Source organism: Lissotriton helveticus, chromosome 7 (genome assembly GCF_964261635.1).
Source record: "Lissotriton helveticus chromosome 7, aLisHel1.1, whole genome shotgun sequence".
In the NCBI taxonomy this organism is placed as follows: Eukaryota; Metazoa; Chordata; class Amphibia; order Caudata; family Salamandridae; genus Lissotriton; species Lissotriton helveticus.
The window spans coordinates 66702104-66722025 of record NC_136068.1 but is presented as its reverse complement, the minus strand read 5'-3'; the positions used below and the strand labels follow the sequence as shown (position 1 = coordinate 66722025).

The window sequence follows — 19922 nt, the reverse complement described above, 5'->3', positions numbered from 1 at the left end:
GTGGTCCATTACCTCCTGCTTTATTACTGAATAAACTACTGTCTTTGTGAGGCACACTTAACTATGGCAACAAGTGTGCCTGCATGGAGGGCAGACGGCTACCACCAAGTTCCCCCTTCTAGTACACTTTAACCCATGGGCATACCATCTCACTGGAGTACATGTTGTTTCGCTTCAACGAATATGAGAATCCAGGCTGTGTACCTTTTTTGGACACTCTTTGAAAGTGCCATCAAAGAAGGCAGGGAACAAGCTATCTTCTTAGCACCCATTTGATTTAGCCACAACATTTTTCAAAGTAAAACCCAGATCTCTCCAGCAAGTGCATTAACCACTTGAATTAATATATCCTTATTATTATACACTGACAATTACTGGACACACAAAGATCTCTGCAGCAAATGCTTTAACCTTCTAAGATATTTAAACATGCAGTCTCTATGTGATCAATTTAGTAAGACAGTTCAGATTAGAGTCACATGTGTCCTTGTTGCAAATTTGTTTTGGCACACATTTTATAAAAGTGTAGAAGTTGACTCTAAAGTGCAACTTTTCATGACTGCTCCCCTTATTACTCCATCCCCTTTCCCTGGCACACCTTCACCTCTAATGTATGGGCTCCTATAGTAATTGCTTTTCCAATTCCAGCACTGAATTGGAGTATATCTACTTCACCGCACAAGTGTGAGTCATTTGCAAAGTGGCAGTGAATGTGTCTGACAGGACATTTTTGCAGGGCATGAGTATGCCACATTATGCAATCAAGAAATACAAAGAACCTCTGCAACTTAAAAGCAAGATTAGGGTTTGCATGGAGGAATGAGGGCGGGTAGATCACACGAGGCATGCTGGCTTAGTCTTGTTCTGCCAGGACAGCAGTCTACCATGCACTTAGCCTCCTACTCACAATTGCCAGTCTGGCTAGGGTTTAAGCCATGCCCCAACTAGGGTTTTTCCCAGGTGCACAGTACCTGTTTTTGGAAGTATGAGAAGAGTTTGTGGCTCAAACCCCTGCTCAAAATGTAACCTCTTTCTACTTAGGAATGTGTATATTCTGGGATTTAAAAACTCATGCATGTCCAGATTTGAGTGCTCTCCAACTTGGTTTAAAATCTGCATTAGGTGCTTTCCCACCTCCATAAAATTGTATTGGATTGCAAATGCATTTATATAGCACTTACTACGCCTGATGAGGCGTCAAAGCGCTTTTCGGTGAGTAGCACGCTACTCCGGAACCCATAAAAGATTAGTGGTGGGGGGCGTGGCTTGCGCCCATGGGAGATGTCGGCGGCTTCCTAGCTTTCCTGAGGAGCAGGGACGAGGACCGGCCCTTCGAGACTTCTTTTCTACTTGGACCGTCACTAAAATGCGGGATACGACGTCAGAACATCTGGGCTCTCTGCGAGCCTGAGATTGCTAGGCTTTCGCTAACCGGAACACAAGTTTATGGGCAAGTGAGTGTTGCGCGGAATATAAGCGGCCCCGCAAGCCATTTTACAGCGAGTGCTGACCGAGCTCCGCTCCTAGTGCACTCTTCCTATGTGCGACTGCCGTTCCTCGCACTCTCACGTTGCCGCATTTCCTTCAAGGCTGCCCTCTTTTATTTATTTCATTCCTCGAGAAGTAACCTCATGAATCACCTCTCCCTTGCTGAGGTCTCCCCTGCAGAGTGCCGCCATTTCACCTGACGCTGTCATTAATGCTTCCGCCTCAACGCGGTACGTCGCTCTCAAGAGTGGAAAATTGTGTTTCTTTTAAAAAAATACAGTGGCTCAGCACTGTTCAACTATTTGACCTCCGCATTCTGTGTGCTTTGTTGGGCATTGGTCATATTTAACATCCTTTCAACCTTCAAATACCTCATACTAAGAGACTTCCTGTAACGCATTTTCAGTTTCCCCTCAACAAACATGCCCTTGACTGCTTGCTTTGCCCTTTGCCTGCAAACTTCCTCATTTAAATGCATTTATTAAATGTATAGTTATGCTACATTGAGGTTCTGTTTATTTGATGTAATTTCTTCTCATGATTATAGGATTGTACCTCAGATAACTTTAACATGCTTATGTTGCTTTATTGAGAGTATACAGTCATATGAGTAATTTTCTACTATTATTTACGTCTTGCCCTTTGGTGCTCCTTTTCCATTTTTGATGCCTTGTTTATATTAGGTTTTGTATTATTGCACTCATTGAACGCAAATGCTATTTGGTACTTCTTCCTTGGATTTTACCTATGGGAAAACAACTTAAAGAGAGGATTCTTTCCAACTCTTCTTCACACAAATTCTTACTTTCCACCGGCTCCCGATTTCACTGTTTAGATATGGAGAACACTGTCAACTCCTCGCCAAAAAGTGCGTCATCAATGGGTAGCACTCCGACTACTCATAGCAATAAAGCGTCAACTAAGAGACTGAAAAAAGACCCACCATCTCCTCCTGCACCAGCTTCTTCAGTCACCATGGAACTATTATTGGAGGAAATTAGGGCCCTGCGTCCTTTTGTTGAAGAAACTACCACCACCCTTCAGGAAACAACTTCTACTCTTCAGGAACTTTCTGAGAAGTGGTCTTGTGTGGAAAGTCGTGTCACTACATTGGAACACAACGTCGAATCCTTAAGTTCTTCTACAGCTAAGGTTGAATCCTTATGTTCTCAAATATCTACCCTGCATAGACAAGTTGAGAATTTGGAAAACAGGAATCGGCGTAATAACCTCCGTATTTATGGTTTGGCTGAAGGGACAGAAGGGTCAGACTCGATTTCCTTCTTTAAGTCTTTCCTACCTAAACTGCTCAAACTTCCAGAGTCCACCACCTTAAACATCCAAAGAGCACATCGTTTAGGTTCCTTGCCACACCATGTCCCCTCCTCCTCAATGAGTAAACCACGTGGAATCATCACCAAAGTCATCTGCGGCGTACCCCAAGGATCCTCGCTGAGCCCAACCCTCTTCAACGTCTACATGAGCCCCCTCGCGGCCATCGCACGCCAACACAACCTGAACATCATCTCCTACGCCGACGACACCCAGCTGATCCTCTCCCTGACCAACGACCCCGCCACCGCCAGAGCCAACCTGCACGAAGGGATGAGAGACGTAGCCGAATGGATGACGACCAGCCGCCTGAAACTGAACTCAGACAAGACGGAGGTCCTCATCCTGGGCTCCACGCCCTCCGCCTGGGACGACTCCTGGTGGCCCCCCGCCCTGGGCACCGCACCCAAACCGACGGACCACGCACGCAACCTGGGCTTCATCCTGGACTCCTCCCTCTCCATGTCCAGACAAGTCAACGCCGTCTCCTCGTCATGCTTCAACATCCTGCGCATGCTACGTAAGATCTTCCGGTGGATCCCCACCGAGACGAGGAAGACGGTCACCCAAGCCCTCGTCACCAGCCGACTGGACTACGGCAACGCCCTCTACGCCGGAACCACTGCCAAACTCCAGAAGAGACTCCAGCGAATCCAGAACGCCTCGGCGAGACTCATCCTCGACATCCCCCGACGCAGCCACATCTCCGGACACCTGAGAGATCTGCACTGGCTCCCGGTCAACAAGAGAATCACCTTCCGGCTCCTCACCCACGCGCACAAAGCCCTACACGACCAAGGCCCGAGCTACCTCAACAACCGGATCAACTTCTACACTCCCAAGCGCCTCCTCAGATCAACCAACCACGCCCTCGCCGCCGTCCCCCGCATCCGAAGAGCGACAACAGGAGGAAGATCCTTCTCCTACCTGGCCGCCAAGACCTGGAACTCACTTCCGACCAATCTGCGCCTGACCCAAGACCACCTCTCCTTCAGGAAGAAGCTCAAGACCTGGCTGTTCGAGCAGTAGCGGCACCCCCCCCCCCCCAGCGCCTTGAGACCCTACGGGTGAGTAGTGCGCTATACAAATGACCTGATTGATTGATTGATTGAATGATATTGTATTTCCTGGAATATACTGATTTATTAAAGGTTTTGGCTGCAGCTAGAGCTATGAACAGAGTTACATGGTCTGGAAACACGCTCGTCTTTGTCCAAGACTACGCTAAACCGACAGCTGATCGCCGGAAAGAATTCCTAGCAATGAGACCCCAGCTGCGCTCGATTGGTGCAAAATATGGTCTCTTTCATCCTTGTCTATTCAAAGTCACTATTAATAATAAGACTACCACTTATGAGGAACTGCTGAAACTTAAGAGCTTCCTCTACTCCTTCCGAAGTGACTCTATGGATACGTCTTCCGCATCTACTTCTGTTTAGTTTGTTTTGCTCTTTTATTGCTTATGCATATTTCACTCCGTATGCATGCTTTACATAATATTTTGTTTATATATTCTCATATGACTATGTTTTTTCTTTTTTCTATGTTTCAGATGATTGTTTTTTCTATATGCATATAACTTTATTTCTTCTTCCCAACAGGTTGTATGCCCGAGTGTCCTCCTCCTCCTTGTGTTTTCTTTGCTTCTCGTTGGTGCTGTCTCCTCCCCGTTTTCCTCTTGTGGGTTTGAATGTCGTCACATCCCTTTATGGCCTTCCACCGCTCCAACCCTCGTATGATCAACGGTATATATAAGTTCTTACTCTTTCTTCTTCTTTCTTTCTCCTGTGTGTTCCGTCATCTCTCCTTCACATATCCAATTTACTTCCTCTCTTTTATTTCTTCTTCCCTCCTCTTTCCTTCTTATTCTTTTCTTCTCTGTTTCTTCCAATATCATGTACGTGCCCTCTATTGTTCCCTCTTTTTCTCTCTACTCTTTCTTCTTAAGCTCTCGCTTCATAACCTTTTTCTTTTTTGGTGTTTTCGCTATGTTCATAGATTGGTTCCACTGATGTTTTCTTTAAATGTGTTTATTGTTTGGCTTTACAGATGTTTTATTGCATTGTATGCTTTTCATATTGATTTAATATTTTTACCATGTTACATTCAGAGTTACCTCATGGAATGTTAAAGGGTTGAATAATCCTATTAAAAGACAGCGAGTTTTATCCCACTTAGCTGGGTTGAAAGCTGACCTTGCAATCTATCAGATATAGAAGCCTCTAAATTAACTAGAATGTGGGTCGGTAATGTTCTCTTTTCCCCAGCTTTAGGGAAGAAAAATGGAGTAGGTATTTTAGTTCACAAAAAGTTCACTGTTTCTGTTACCCATCAGGAATCGGACGCTGATGGTCGTTGGGTGCTTACTAAACTGTTAATTGACAATGTGCCTCTAGTTATTTTTAATGTTTACGCTCGAGTCTCTGTTGAGAACACTTTTTGGACATCTATTTCAGACAAACTAATTTTACTTTATGACGAATATATAATCTTTGGTGGAGATTGCAATCAAGTTCATGATCCCATACTCGATAGACGATCCCCAGTTAAATTTATACATTCCAGAATGCATAATCAATTTACCTCTGCCATTCGACGTAAATCCCTAGTTGATATCTGGAGGCTTTGTCATCCTGACCTTCAGGAATTTAGTTATTTCTCCCCTCCTCATAAAACGCAATCCCCATTGATTATCTCTTTCTTAGTAAATCCCTAACCCAATGTGCCTTAGCATCAGAGATAGGTTCTATCCTTATTTCTGATCACGCTCCAATTAGTGTTGATTTTGACCTAATCCCTTTCTCCCCCTCCTCTGGTAGGTGGCGTTTTAATAATTCCCTCCTTGCTGATCCTAATTTTTCCAGCCAATTCAGTTCTTTTATTGAGGATTTCTTTGTTACAAATTCCACTCCTGATTCTTCTCCATTCATAATCTGGAATTCTTTTAAAGCAACCGCTAGGGGTTTCATAATCAATTACGTTTCTCACACAAAAGAAACGATTTGAGAAACAATCTTCTCAACTTCTAGCTCAAATTAAGCAATTAGAATATTCCTACTATCATTCCTTCACAGACTCTTCTCTGAAAGTTCTTATTACTGCTAAGGTTATGTTCAATAAGTTATCCACTGAGGCAGCAGCTTCGTACCTTCTGAAGAGAGGTGCTCGTTATTATGGAGGACAGAATAGAATGGGAAATTTCTTAGCTACTTATTTGAAAACTCGGCAGGATAGAACCCGGATTGCTTCCATAATTGATACTACCGGCAATTCTCTTTTTAAAGATGATGACATCTTACAGGAATTTGTCACTTTTTACAAAACTCTATACACTTCCGAAACCCAGCCTCTTCCCTCGGAACGTGCCTCTTACTTCCAGTCCATAGCTTCTCCCTCTTCTTCTCATATTGATTTCACTTCACTTGAATCAGATATCACCTTGGCAGAACTCTCTCATGCGATTTCAGTATTAAGATGTGGTAAAGCACCTGGCCCAGATGGTTTCTCTATTGAATTCTATGATCATTTTTCAAAACTTCTACTCCCCCATATGCTTCTTTTATTCAACTCATTCATTGCTGATGGCTCTTCTAAAGGCACCTTTCAAGAAGCAATGATTTGTCTTATCCCAAAAGAGAATAAAGAGCCTTCTCTTTGTAATAATTATCGCCCATTTCCATTGTAAATACTGACTATAAGATCTTTGCTAAATTACTTGCTTTACGAATTGACCCTATTCTCCCTGAACTCATTGGTCCTGAACAATCGGGCTTTGTTAAAGGACGTCTGTCCTCTGATAATTCTAGAGTATTCTTTAATGTCCTAAGTAATGCGTCTTCTTTGCACTATCCTCTTGCGGCCATCACCTTGGATGCTGAAAAGGCCATTGATAGGATCAGCTGGGACTTTATGTTCCATGCCCTCACTTGGATTGGTTTTCCCCCTAAATTAATTTCTTCTATTTCTCTTTTATATTCTGGCCCCAGAGCTTCTATTTTTGCCAACGGGAAGATTTCAGATTATTTCTCTCTTTCCAGAGGTGTCCGACAGGGATGTCCTTTATCTCCCCTACTGTTTATTGTAGCACTGGAGCCTTTTCTTACGAAGATACGGCAAGACCCTCAAATTACCGGTTTCAACCCCGGCTCTGGTCAAGTTAAATTGTCCGTATATGCAGACGATATCCTTTTCTATTGTTCCAACCCTGACACTATCCTCCCTGCCTTTCTAGATCAAGTTGATGCTTTTTCGCAGGTCTACGGCTATCGCCTCAACCGCGACAAATGTGAAGTCTTACCCTTGAATGTTTTTGTCATAGTCATTACTTTGATCACACTGGTTTCTCCTGGCAAACGACTAAAGTGAAATATTTAGGGTTATGGTTCTCTCCTTCTATTTCTGACACTTTGAAAGCTAATTTTGACTATATCACTAAAAAATTAACTTATTCCATCACCAGATGGCATCCCCTGTTTCTTTCGTGGTGGGGTAGGTTAGATTCAATTAAACATGATGTTGGCTCCTATCGTCTTATATTCTCTTTCTATGATACCCGTTCGTATACCTTGTTATTATTTTAAACGTCTGGACTCTCTCTTACTAAAATTTACCTGGCAGAACAAGCCTTCGCGGATCGCCTTGTCTTCCCTTAAAAACGATAAAGAATCTGGTGGTCTTAAATTCCCGGACTTTAAATCTTATCACTACTCTTTAATCCTCAAACAAGCCTCTCGATGGCTCTCCACAGAATCTCCCACTTACCCTCCTGTCTGGTTATCCTTGGAAAAATCTCTCATTTCACCGTTTGATTTTCCGGACATTCTTGCTTTCTCCGCCAATGTTTCCCTACTGAAATCTCTTGTTCTAGCCCATACTCGCCATCTATTAATTCCCCTTTTACCATCTTCTTATCCCTCTCTCACTTCTTTGTCCCAACAACCCATTTGGCACAACAAGCTGCTTCGCATTAAAAACCGATCTTTTTTCTGGAAATCTTGGAAATCTAAGGGTTTAGACATGGATTTCTCAACTTCTACTGAATAACGTTCCCCTAACTTTTGCTGAACTTTCAAACTCAATTTCTTCTTCCTAATTCCTTTAAGAAGAAACATGATCTTTTAGTTCCAGTTCTCCACCAATATCTTTAATCTCTCCCCTCATCTTCTGATTTGCCCCTCTCTTGCTCTACTATTTTCCCACTTTTAGATACTTCTCCTTCTGCTTCTTCTATTTACAAATGTCTTATAACTCCCTCTGTGCGTCTCAAGACGAAGACAGAATTGGCCTGGGAGCGGGACTTAGCAACACTTTGGCCTGTCTCTTTATGGGATAGGTTGTGGTTGAAGATTCATTAAACGTCCAGAGCGGCTAACACTACCCAGACTCTTTACTTTATATACCAACGCCTGCTGTTATCCCCAAAAAAGCTAGCATCGTTTTCCCCAGACCTTTCCCCTAAATGTTGGTCCTGTCCTTCCCAGAATGCGGATTTACTCCACATGCTATTCTTTTGTCCCGCTATTAGTACTTTTTGGCATTCAGTTTGGTCCCGATTAAATGTTATATTTGATATCAAACTCCCCTTCTCCCCTCCAACGCCCTTTTAGGTTCCCTATCACCAGATTTACCCCACTCTGGAGTAGTGTGGCTCACTGGTTAGAGGCAGCAGGCCTGAGAGCAGAAGTCAGCCCGGGACCAGGGTTCAATTCCCGACGCGGCAGGGTCGTGGACCTTGGTCAGCGGACTTGATAATTCTCGCTTCGGTGCTTACTCTAATCAGGGGTTCCACTCGGCAACTCTGGGCATTAGCTTGCCTAATCTCCACAACGGCCCCACCAATTCCGGGGATGCCTGGCTCCACCTTGGGGACTCCCAGCAAGGGACCATCCCACAGGGAAAGCCAGGACGGGTTCCCCAGAGTTATACAGCGCCGGGACGCCCCGTTGCTGGGGCAGCTGTGCGCTTTACAAGTATACTACATTCACATTTACATTTACTCTCCTTCTCATTTTAAGCTGCTTGATTTACTCTTGGCAGTAGCCTTCCATCTAATTACCTCTAATTGAAAGGACTCCACAAAAGTCAGATATTCGGCTTGGTGGAATGCTATTTGCTTTCATCATAGACTTGATACCAATTATGTTACCCCCATTTCGCTTGCTATAAAGAGAGACTTGTTATGGATTCCACTTACTACTTATTTGTCCAAACCTCCCTCCCCGGTTTCCACCACTGTTCTTTCTCATAAAAATTCTTCTGATGATGTTCATAAACCTCCATGCTATCTTTTTGCTTGTCTTTTTTCCTGTAACTTTATTATCTTCCTTGGACTAATTGATACTTATTGTATGTTCCTACTATTCATTCCTTTTGATTGTTTGCATACAATGTTATACTGTATACTTATGCTGTATTTAAATTATATTCTATTTTCATTATTTTCCCTCTTTTTCTTTTAACCCCCCCCCTCATTTAGATATAGATGTTTATTGATTCAATTTCACTCTCTTCGTCAATTTGCTTTTATATACCGGATTCTTGTAGCCTATGTTCATTGGATGCATTGTTATTATATCTTCTGGTTTCTATTTTTGATTCAATAAACTCAAACTTAAAAAAAAAAGATTAGTGCTGAATTAATATATTGAAATATGAAAGTAATTTGAGTGGTGGATATGTTAGTCTGTTATTTGGATCAAGAAGGATCATGGAGGGAAATAAATGAATTGATTGATTGAATAAGACCTGCTCTTTTCACTAACTCTGATTACTGCCGCAATTTGTACTTCAGTCATTTGGCTCATTTGGTAGTACCCCAAACTCAAAATTGCTGCACAGACTCTGAGCTTGTTAATACATTTGCACACAAGCACCTCACTCTTCACTAGCTAGGTTGGTGCTATGTAGATGCCTACAAGCATGTGAGATATCTAACCTGCCAGCAAGCAGCAAGGCATGCTACAACACACGTTACAACACACACATATGCACATCAAACACAAGACATCAGTCCTGCTACCATGCTTACATCCAACAACACAGAGGTGTGGATGTGTTGGCCATCTCCATGCTCACAACAGTACTTGTCATGCCTCACACTGGTTCACTATCACACAACTGGAAATACTGAATGCACATGCCACACAGTCCGCACGTGCCATGCACTTTAGTTGCACATGATCAGAACATTATGCAGGTGTTTGTTGATCTGAGGATGTTTGTGCATCTTCTTCTGCTCTAGAGAGAGAGGACCCAAGGAAGGCTTTTTTAACTAATCCAGACCATAGGAGTAACACCCACATACACTATAGGGGACACACCATCTTCACCTGGTTCATTCTACACAGAGAGAGAGAGGTGGTGCAGTTGATCAAAGATACTCAAGCGCTTTGCACATGTGCAGTTTGAGGTGCAGCCTCCTGTGTAGAACAGTTGGGTACATTTTACACTCATCATTCCTTTTTCTAGGGTAGCGCCAGCAGGATGTATGACGTTTCAACGCATGCTTTTACAACGCATGCCATTACGACGCAGGTTTTACAACGCAAGTCGTTACAACGACTTGCGTTGGGGGCGCTGGATAGTCAATAGTTTAATTTACTATTCCAACTCCAGTCCCCGTGGATAGTAGGGAAGGTGTTGGATAGTAATTAAACTATTCCCTATCCTAGAGCACCCCCCAGCGCAATGCGTTGTAATAACTTGCGTTGTAAAAGTTGCGTTGTAAAAGTTGCGTTGTAAAGGATGTTCCCCGCCCCAGCACTGCCAAAAATCCCTCTACCTGTTGGAGCCTGTACCATTACACAATACACTTGGTGAGCCTGCCATGACAGCCTGGCAGGTTACCTATGACGGCAGCTTTGCGCTGGAGTAGAAAGGTAAGAGTGAAAAGGTCAATACCTGAGTGAATAGCCAGAGCCTCTAGATCTTCGGCCAGCTGCGCCCGGACAGCGTCATCACCGGCCATGGTGAAGGTGTAGAAGAGAAGTGCGAGGGTATAGACGCTGGTAATGCCAGGTTCTCCTTGGTATCTGTTCCTCAGACATTGCAGTCCATTCGCCATCATGGGGTCCTGTGAGGAGGGAGCCAGGTGTCAGGCAGGGTGCCATTCAAAGGAAAGAAGGGGGAAAAGGAGTGCCGAAGCAATGCAGAAATAGGATGAAGACACTAGAGAAGGAACAAAGGAAGATGTAATTAAGGGATTGAGGAAAGAGAAATAGGAAAGAAGGAGGGAGGAAATAGTGAGGCAAATGGAAGAACAGACCAAGCGATGACGGGTTAAAACAAGAGAGGGAAAAGGATGGAATGAAGTAAGAGGGAGCAAGGAAGCACAACGGATGGATAGATGAAGGGAAGGAGGGCAAAAAGAAGAGAGGATAAAAGAAAAGGTGGAAGGAAGAAAGAATGAAGAATGCAAGCAAGGCAAAAGGAAGGAAGAAAAAACATGGAGAAGAGGCAAAGTGAACAAAGGAAGGGAGTGGAAAAAGCTATGGAAAAGACACAGGTAAAACACAAAAGCAATAGAGATGTTTCAGGGAAAGGGATAAGTGAGAACATGGTAAGAGATATGTTTTGGAGAGGGAGAGAGCCAACAAAAGAGGGTGGAGTTGGAATTAAAGCGATTGAAAGAGTAGAGAAGAATGGAGGAAGAGAGATGAGAGCTGGAGACAGTCGTGCATGCAGCATGTCACACCCACCTGAAGTGGCAATCCCTGTTCCAGGAGGGCAGAGGTGATGTAGGCTGAGAGAGAGACGTCATCATCAACACCACCCTGTGAAACAGAGAGGGAAGGAGTATGGGTCAGTCCAGCTTTATTCAAGGGAAATTACCTATTACCCAGGAAACGGTGGAAAACCTTTGCAGAAAATGGTTGTGCTGCTGTGGATTGGGCATGTGGTGGAGTACCACTGCAGAAGGTGAATATGCTGATGTGAATTTGGCCATGGGGTGGGGTACCACTGCAGAAGGTGGATGTACTGCTGTGGATTGGATATGCGGTGGGGTACCACTGCAGAATGAGGCTTTGCTGCTGTGGATTAGCCATGGGGTGGAGTACCACTGCAGAAGGTGGCTTTGCTGCTGGGGATTAGCCATGGGGTGGAGTACCACTGCAGAATGTGGCTTTGCTGCTGTGGATTAGCCATGGGGTGGAGTACCACTGCAGAAGGTGGCTTTGCTGCTGTGGATTAGCCATGGGGTGGAGTACCACTGCAGAAGGTGGCTCTGCTGCTGTGGATTAGCCATGGGGTGGAGTACCACTGCAGAAAGTGGCTCTGCTGCTGTGGATTAGCCATGGGGTGGAGTACTATTGCAGAAGGTGGCTGTTCTGCTCTGGATTGGCCATGGGGTGGAATACAATTGCAAAAGGTGAATTTGCTGCTGTGGATTAGGCATGGGTGGTGCACCACTGCAGAAGCAGAATGCTATGCGTGGATTTGCCATGGGGCTAGGGTACCATTGCAGAAGGTGGCTGTGCTGCTGTTCAATTGGCCATGGGGCGTCATACCCCTGCAGAAGGTGTATGGGCTGCTGTGTACTGGTCATAGGGTGGAATAAAACTGCATGCATCAGATGTGCTGCTAAACATAGGGTACATAGGGAACAAAATATCCAGAGGTAGATGTGCTGTTCTGGTTAGCTACAGATGTGGAAGAACATTGTAAAAGGTGAGGTGATGCTGTACGCTGAACACAGGTAATATACAGGTGGAAACACAAAGCAGCAGGTATTATACTAAAGGCGACAACATCAGTTTGTGGGGGGAAATTATATATATTTTTCCAGGTATGTCAACGTTTTTGCAAATTAACTTGAAACAAAAAAAAAGAATATTTGTCACCACAATGTGTTCTGAAGTTGAACCTTTGTGCATATGTTGGGAACAGGTGGAATAACACAGCAAGGTGTGCAAGCATTGTTGTCTGCTGGTTGCAGAATATGGGTGTGTTGCTGTAGAGCATAAGTAAGCCTTCCCAAACAAAGGAGGAAGGGAGCAGACTGCCTCACATCCCAGCACTCAGTTCCCTCAGATGCATTTGTGTAAATGCAGTGCATGGTACCACCTCAGTAAAAGCCCTTAGTTTTCCACATTGTTTCATTCAGTCAGTGCTGTGTATCTCTAGACATGTGTTTCACAATTGCTGTCCATCTTCAGTAGAGAGTAACAAGTTGTTTTAGGGATGCTGGAAATGCTGCTCACAGTCATCGCTGGTCTCTGTACCAGTCACTGAGCGCAGGCGCGTCAACGTGGTGCTTCCTACCTACCTGCATACTTCACTCTCCCCCACTGTGAGCACACTATTGAAGCAACCTTTGGGAAGTAAGCAATTCCTGATTGCCAGATAAACTGGCATCCTTTCACTGACTTACTGTTGCCTGGTTACTCTTGCACAGATACTGCACAGAGCAGCTCTTGACATCGAAGGTGCAGGACCCAGTCAAGGAGGACTTCGACAGCCCGGCCAGCCTGTCATTCTCCTGCAATGCTTTAAGGGTCAAAATAAACATACTTGAGGACATATGGCTGACCAATCTCTTCTCTATAAATGTACAAAAAATAAGCCAGTAGTTACACTTCCTATTTCAGCTATGTCCCCTAGACCTTCTCTTACAAAAGACTACAGCTTTCAGGTGTGCAGGAGTTTGGTAAAGATGCTATCCTGCACACTGGGCTTGAACCAAAATACCTGATAGCCCCACTCATTGGCCCCTAAACCCTTACCACGTGGGTAGCCTAAAATGCATGGGAGAAGATCTCTCCTACCTCCAGTTCCATGAGGCACTCATTAATACATATCATGGGCAATCACTCTCTTCTCTGTAGTTCTGGTTACATTGGAACTTGCAAAGGAAATATTTTGTGTTTCATTAATGACTTGAAGATTGACACATTTGCCTGAAACCAGTTATATGGATGTAACATTTTTGGGGTATACATACATCAGTGTATTAATGTTTGCTCCAAAAGCCAGCCCTTCCAAATTGAGAGATTTACAACAAATTTGACATGAAGATAATTTAATTCACCAGCACAGGATTTAAGCTGCAGTTCCCTGGTCAAAATAACTTACATATATTGGGATGGGAATACTTAAAGATGGATCATCAGCATGCAGACAGTGATCACGATTACACAGGAAGGAAAAAGTTACTAACCTGTAACTATAGTTACCCAGCGCTGGTATCTTTCATGGATTCACATGCTTGAATCACGCTGTTTGTCGAGATGGGAGTTCCATGTTAGTCGTATAAAAGGAGGGCAATGTTAAACCAATTCTGGAAGACTTCAAAGAAGCCCATGTTCATTAGCCCTTATACAGGGATGTATGACGGTACGACGCGGGCTATTACCACGCGTACCGTTACAACGCGTGTTTTACAATGCAAGTCGTTACCACGTCTTGCGCTGTAGGGTGCGGACTTAGGAATAGTTTAATTTACTATTCCAATACCAGTTCCCGTGGATAGTAGGGAAGGTGTTGGTATAGTAAATGAACTATTCCTTGTCCTTGAGCACCCTCCAGCGCAAGTCGTGGTTACGACTTGCGTTGTAAGAGACGCGTCGTAATGGTAGCGCGGGGTAACATCCGCCTCGTAAAGGATGTTCCCCCTTATACAGCCCTAGCAAAACCCCAAAGTTCAGCCAGTCAGGCGAAAGAACAGTTGACAGCACTCCCCTGAGAAGCCACCGTACCTCATATTATGTAGCATAAGGGTGAAAGGAATATTTCAGTGGATGAGCCTGATATGGGAAATTAGGCAGATCACCTAAATATATGAATAATACCACTGGTAGCAATGTGGGAGAACTATAAATACAGGTATGTAACTTTTTCCTTCTTCAGAATTGGATCTTTCATAGATTGAAATTCTTGAATATGAGTAGCAAGCATTTCAAATAGTTATAATAAATATATACAAGCATAAAGTGTCTGGCAAGATTATGAAAAAATAGGCTCATGTTATTCAAAACTTGATGAATAACCACCTATAACACTGATGCAACCCTGTGAATTTCTGTTTGTCGGCAGTAGCCTTGAGAAAAAAAATATCTACTTTTTTCCAAGTTGCTGCTTTGCAAATGTCTTTCAAAGGCAGCTGCAAGAACAGTGCTGTTGAAAAACTCACTCACTGTAGTATGTGTTGCCACAGGAGTTTGAAGAGAGCAGCATGCTTTAGATTTACAGAGACACTGCAGCAACAAGCAGCATGTTTTGAAAATGGTGGTCCCTTTTGAGGAGACTTGAATGTCACTAATACTTGGTTTGATTTATTGAAATCTTTGGTTCTGTCAAAATAAATTCTAAGACATCCTGCCGTCCAAATTGTGCAGTACTCTGCCAACCACATCAGTTGGATTTTGGAGAAAAAAAAAGTCTTTAACGTCACTGACTCATTCAGATGGAAACCAGCACTTTTGAATTAAACTTGCATTTCTACTCACATTTATGATATTGTTGTGGAACTTCAAATAATTTTTTTTTATTGAGACTAATGCATGGTTAAGACTGTTAATTATGCTCACTGACTGACACATAAATAGGAAACATTATATTCCATTAGGAGCCAGTTATTTTTCTTTTAATTAGGGCAGGAGACCCCCAGAATAAATGTAATCTCAGGTACTCCCAGACCCATTTTAACTCACTATCACGTCTACACACCTCTGGCCCCGCACCCGCACTTCACAAAATGGCTGTTGGATAGAAGATCTCTGGTAAAGAGCCCCTCTTTGAGGTGAGCCCTTCGGGTATTGCACCGCCGACCCGACAAGGAGCAGCCCAGATGATGAAGCATGACACCTGAAAGGGTGTGTGAAGGCATTAAAATCCAACAAATGGATTCCCAACTGTAGATCTCAGACAGACTCAGTGGCATCTAGACACAGTGGGGCATATTATCAAGCCTGGGCGATAAAATTATCGCCGCTATATCGGCTGAAAACGGCCGATAAAGCGGCGATAATGGGCTTGATAATATGCTCTATGGAATTCCAATCGAAGACCATGTTAGATGTCTTCACATCTAACATGGGCTTCGATTGGAATTCCATAGAGCATATTATCAAGCCCATTATCGCGGCTTTATCGCCGTTTTCGGCCGATAAAGCGGCGATAATTGTATCGCCCAGGCTTGATAATATGCCCCAGTGTGACTTCTACATTTCCTACTTGAGGAACAGCACAGCACTCCTTGTTCTGATGTTTTAAGTCCCAACAGTGCCTGAGCTTTTGAACACAAAAGGTGGAATGTCGTTCTTCCTTTTTTCGTGATGTGAAACATCCAACTTGTGTTGGCTGTTCCTATGAGGACTGAGTGATTTTGGTTTTGACAGGAAGAACTGGCAACACAGTCTTACTGCTCTTACCTTTAATAAGTTTATATGGAGGTTTAGAGTCTTTGATGACCACTTGCCACTAGTTGCTAAGTCTTGCCAATGTGTAGCCCAACCCTCCATTGAATCATCTATTTTCATTACAAAATATGCTGTCGCTTGCGAAAAATGGATGCCTTCACCAGTGCTCTTTTCTCAAGTCTATCAAGGTAAGGCTCCTTTCATCCTCAAAGAGTTCATTACCTGGTTGTTCAATACGCCTCTGCTTTCAGCTCACTGGTTGTTGAGTTTCTCTTGGAATGATCTCATATTGGTATGGCAAAATGAAATGTAGGGGGTGCAGTATGATAATATCTCCAGGAAGTATTTGAATAGACATACTGTGATGGAATGTTTCTTGGATGTACGTCGTTACAACGCATGCTTTTACAACGCATGCCTTTACGACACAAGTTTTACAACGCAAGTCGTTACAACGACTTGCGTTGGGGGGCGCTGGATAGTGAATAGTTTAATTTACTATTCCAACTCCAGTCCCCGTGGATAGTAGGGAAGGTGTTGGATAGTAAATTAAAACTATTCCCTATCCTAGAGCGCCCCCCCAGCGCAAGTCGTTGTAAAAGTTGCGTTGTAATGGTTGCGTCGTAAAGGTACTTTGTTGTAAAAGTTGCGTTGTAAACGCTGTTCCCCATGTTTCTTCTATAGTTGCCTTTGTAAGTTGTGTAACTGTGAAACCTGATTTTGTTTTAAGGAAACACTTTTCTTTAACAGTATCCAGAATAGTCTTTGAGTATTAGTGATATTTCCTTGTTAATGCAAAATGCCTAATTTAGGGGAAACTCTCAGACAGGCTCTGGTAGAATTTCCAGTGAATTGGAAAGAACTCCCCCTTATCAGCCAATCATCTAGGTAGGGAACAAATGTTGTGTGCTTGTCTCCTCAGGCAAGCTCGCACCTGAGCCATTCACTTAACAAATACTTTTGGGGCAGATATGGGACCAAATGTGAGTTCTGTGAATTGATAATGGTGACCGGTCACTATGAAGGGTATCTATGGCCAATGTTGGTGGTGAACGGGAATCCTGCAGGTCTATGAATGGCATAAAGGTACCCTTCCTTTGTGAGCTGGAGGACCTCCTGCAGGTACACCGTGCAAAATTATTATTTTCTGAGGTTCTTGCTCAGTTGCTGTAGATTTAAAATCGGCCTTCACTTGCCTGAGTTATTTCTGATAAGGAAAAAATTAAAACAGAAACTCCCACTTCACTTGGATTAGGGAACTAGCTCCGTAGCTTTTTATTGTGTCGTGGAGAGGATTTGGGCTTGCATTAGACAAATATATTGGTGCATTGTTTGTGAGTGATGGAGTGTGCGGTAATCTCTCGATGAACTCTAGATAATACGAATGATTCACTAAATCTAGGACTCAGTGGTCCGTTGGGGTGGTGGATCATTCTTTGTAGTGAGCGGAGATCTTTTCCCTCACCGTGAAACACTGATGATGGGGTGAATGTTATATTCAGTGCCTTAAGACAGTCAGTGTCTTCTGGAGTTGTCTTGTGATATGGACTGATTGCACCCTTTCTCCCATGGTGCCTACTTCTGGTAGGCCTCTGGAGTTGGGCCCCCCTAGTGCTGTTGAGAGTACTGTTGGCAGAAAGGTTGTTGTGGTATCTGGTACAGCTGGTATCAATAGGCTTAGTATTTCCCTCTGTATGAGGGTTGGCCTCTATCTGGGGCACCAAGAACTGGCTGCTGTCACCCCAGTTGCAGCACTCCTAGTGATCTTGCAGTATCCATGTCTTGCTTTATGGATCTTATTGTACATGCCCGCTGAATAATCATTCTCTGTTGAAAGGCCTACAGAGAATCCTACTGTGGCCAATGGTCTAAACAACGGGGAACATACCCAGCCTTGCCTGTGCAATACCGCTGCCCCAACATATTGACTGAATCCTGTTGATGCTACTCTTTTGCTGAACCTGTTATCACTGAAGAGGCCTTCTCACCCTCATGCGGTATTGCTTTTACTTCTGCTCTTTTGTTATCTAGAAGGCAATCCAAGAAGGTTCAATGTTTTACAGCATTTGGCTGTTGTATCTGGCTAGTATTGTTAGTGAGTTGGCTGCTGTGATCGTAGTTGCAGACATGGCAGTTATCCACTTCCTAATCCTTCCCAGCATTCTACCTTCTTTGTCTGGAGAGGTGTTTGAAAGGTGAAGTTGGGTTCCTAGAGCTCCTTCGTGTAGCTCTCATTACCACAGAGCCTGCCAGGAGATGACCAACCAAGCTTGCAAGGGTCTCTGGTGTCCTCTGGTGTCTTGTGTTTCTGATCAAGTCACAATGTAACTAATGCCAATGAGGCAGAGTTTTCATTACTTTTCACTCCAGATGTGCTCATTGATCAATATTGATCTCAGTTGTACATCTAGGCACATTAACATCAAAATGAAAATAATCAATTTCCAAACTGGGACTTGACAAATCAAACCTTATCGAACCTCTCTCTATTAAGGCATGAACGCTTCCAATTGCAGCCAGTGGTGAGTCAGGTGAGTGGTGGTGAAGATTCCACAGAGATCTGGACAATGCAGTTATCCCCACCCTGGCACTGTGTCCTCATCATATACTTCTCCATCTTCCTGATCATCATCTGAGTATCTGTCATCATGTGCTGCAGTTATAAGTAATTGACATAGTTGAAAGTAGAGATTGGTATGGAGGCTTTGCCACAGGACTCTGTCTTGGTGGGAAGAACAGAACTCCATACTGGTGAAGAAGGATGGGTTTGTGGCCGTTGGAGGGGTGGTGATGACAGACTGGGAAGTTATTGCTCAGGTGTACCCCTTGGGGTATCCAGGAACCATGCACAGTTTTCAGCCAGCATTTGTTGAAAGCCCTTAACTTCTCCAGTTGCTGATGTTCCTTTTCAAAAGGATCATAATCATTATGCTGTCTTTCGTCATCTAAATGCTCTGCCCACGTTTGTAATGAATACTGTATCCTCATCTACAACTATGGTACTCTGCTTCCTAATTATAATCATGAAAGTCCTAGAACTTGACTTTCAACAGCTTTGGACTGTAGGCAGTACTACAGGACCCGCCTGGCTCTGATTTTTATGTATCTGAGAGGCTCTGAGGTGGCATCATGGCACTTTACTCAGTGAAGTGTGTTCAGGCAGCACAGATGTTGTGATTTCGTTGTCAGAAATCAGACTGAGTTTAGAAGTCTTTGCCTGTTGCTTTGGTGAATGATCTTTTGATGTTGGTATGTCGGTCATTAGGGCCTTCTTCAAAGGGGATATTGTCGATGGGGGTCATAATTCCAAGTGACATTGATTGCAGGGTAATTGTCAAAGGGGTCACTGATGCTGTCATTGATGGGATTGATAAAGTCGATGGGGACTTTTATGGTTTCTTCATCAATGGTATTGAAGACGGTGTGCTTTTCTGTGTCGCTGATGATGGTTATGCCACCAATGCTGCCATCAACATTTTAGTCACCTTTTGGTATCAATTCCAGAGGTTTTTTCTTCAACAGTGTGGGACTGTCCGAAGTGGGTTTAGTTGATGGGCTCTATCACCTCAGATGATGTACCCTGGTAGTTTTCCTTCTGCTTTCTTTGGGATTTTCTTGGATGGCTCTCTTTGGGTTGGCAGAGATTCCTCTGGATAGGATTTCATGGATTGTATTCACTCCGAATTAACCCTTTTGAGGGCTTCCTATGTCATATCTGATGGGACTTCTGAACCATCTCAAAGCAGA

The 19922-nt window shown here is 43.7% G+C and overlaps 1 protein-coding gene across 14 annotated transcripts in view; it reads right to left on the bottom strand.

The window, feature by feature from the left end:
* LOC144768069 (alpha-2-macroglobulin-like protein 1) overlaps positions 1-19922 on the bottom strand; it is a 618955-nt gene that overhangs the window by 184927 nt on the left and 414106 nt on the right. For all 14 annotated transcript variants that reach the window (XM_078651444.1, XM_078651445.1, XM_078651446.1 and 11 more), the window contains exons 27-28: positions 11517-11591; positions 10720-10891 (exon numbers count right to left, since the gene is read on the bottom strand). In XM_078651444.1, the coding sequence (XP_078507570.1) occupies positions 10720-10891; positions 11517-11591 (247 nt within the window). The remainder of the gene's footprint in view (positions 1-10719; positions 10892-11516; positions 11592-19922) is intronic.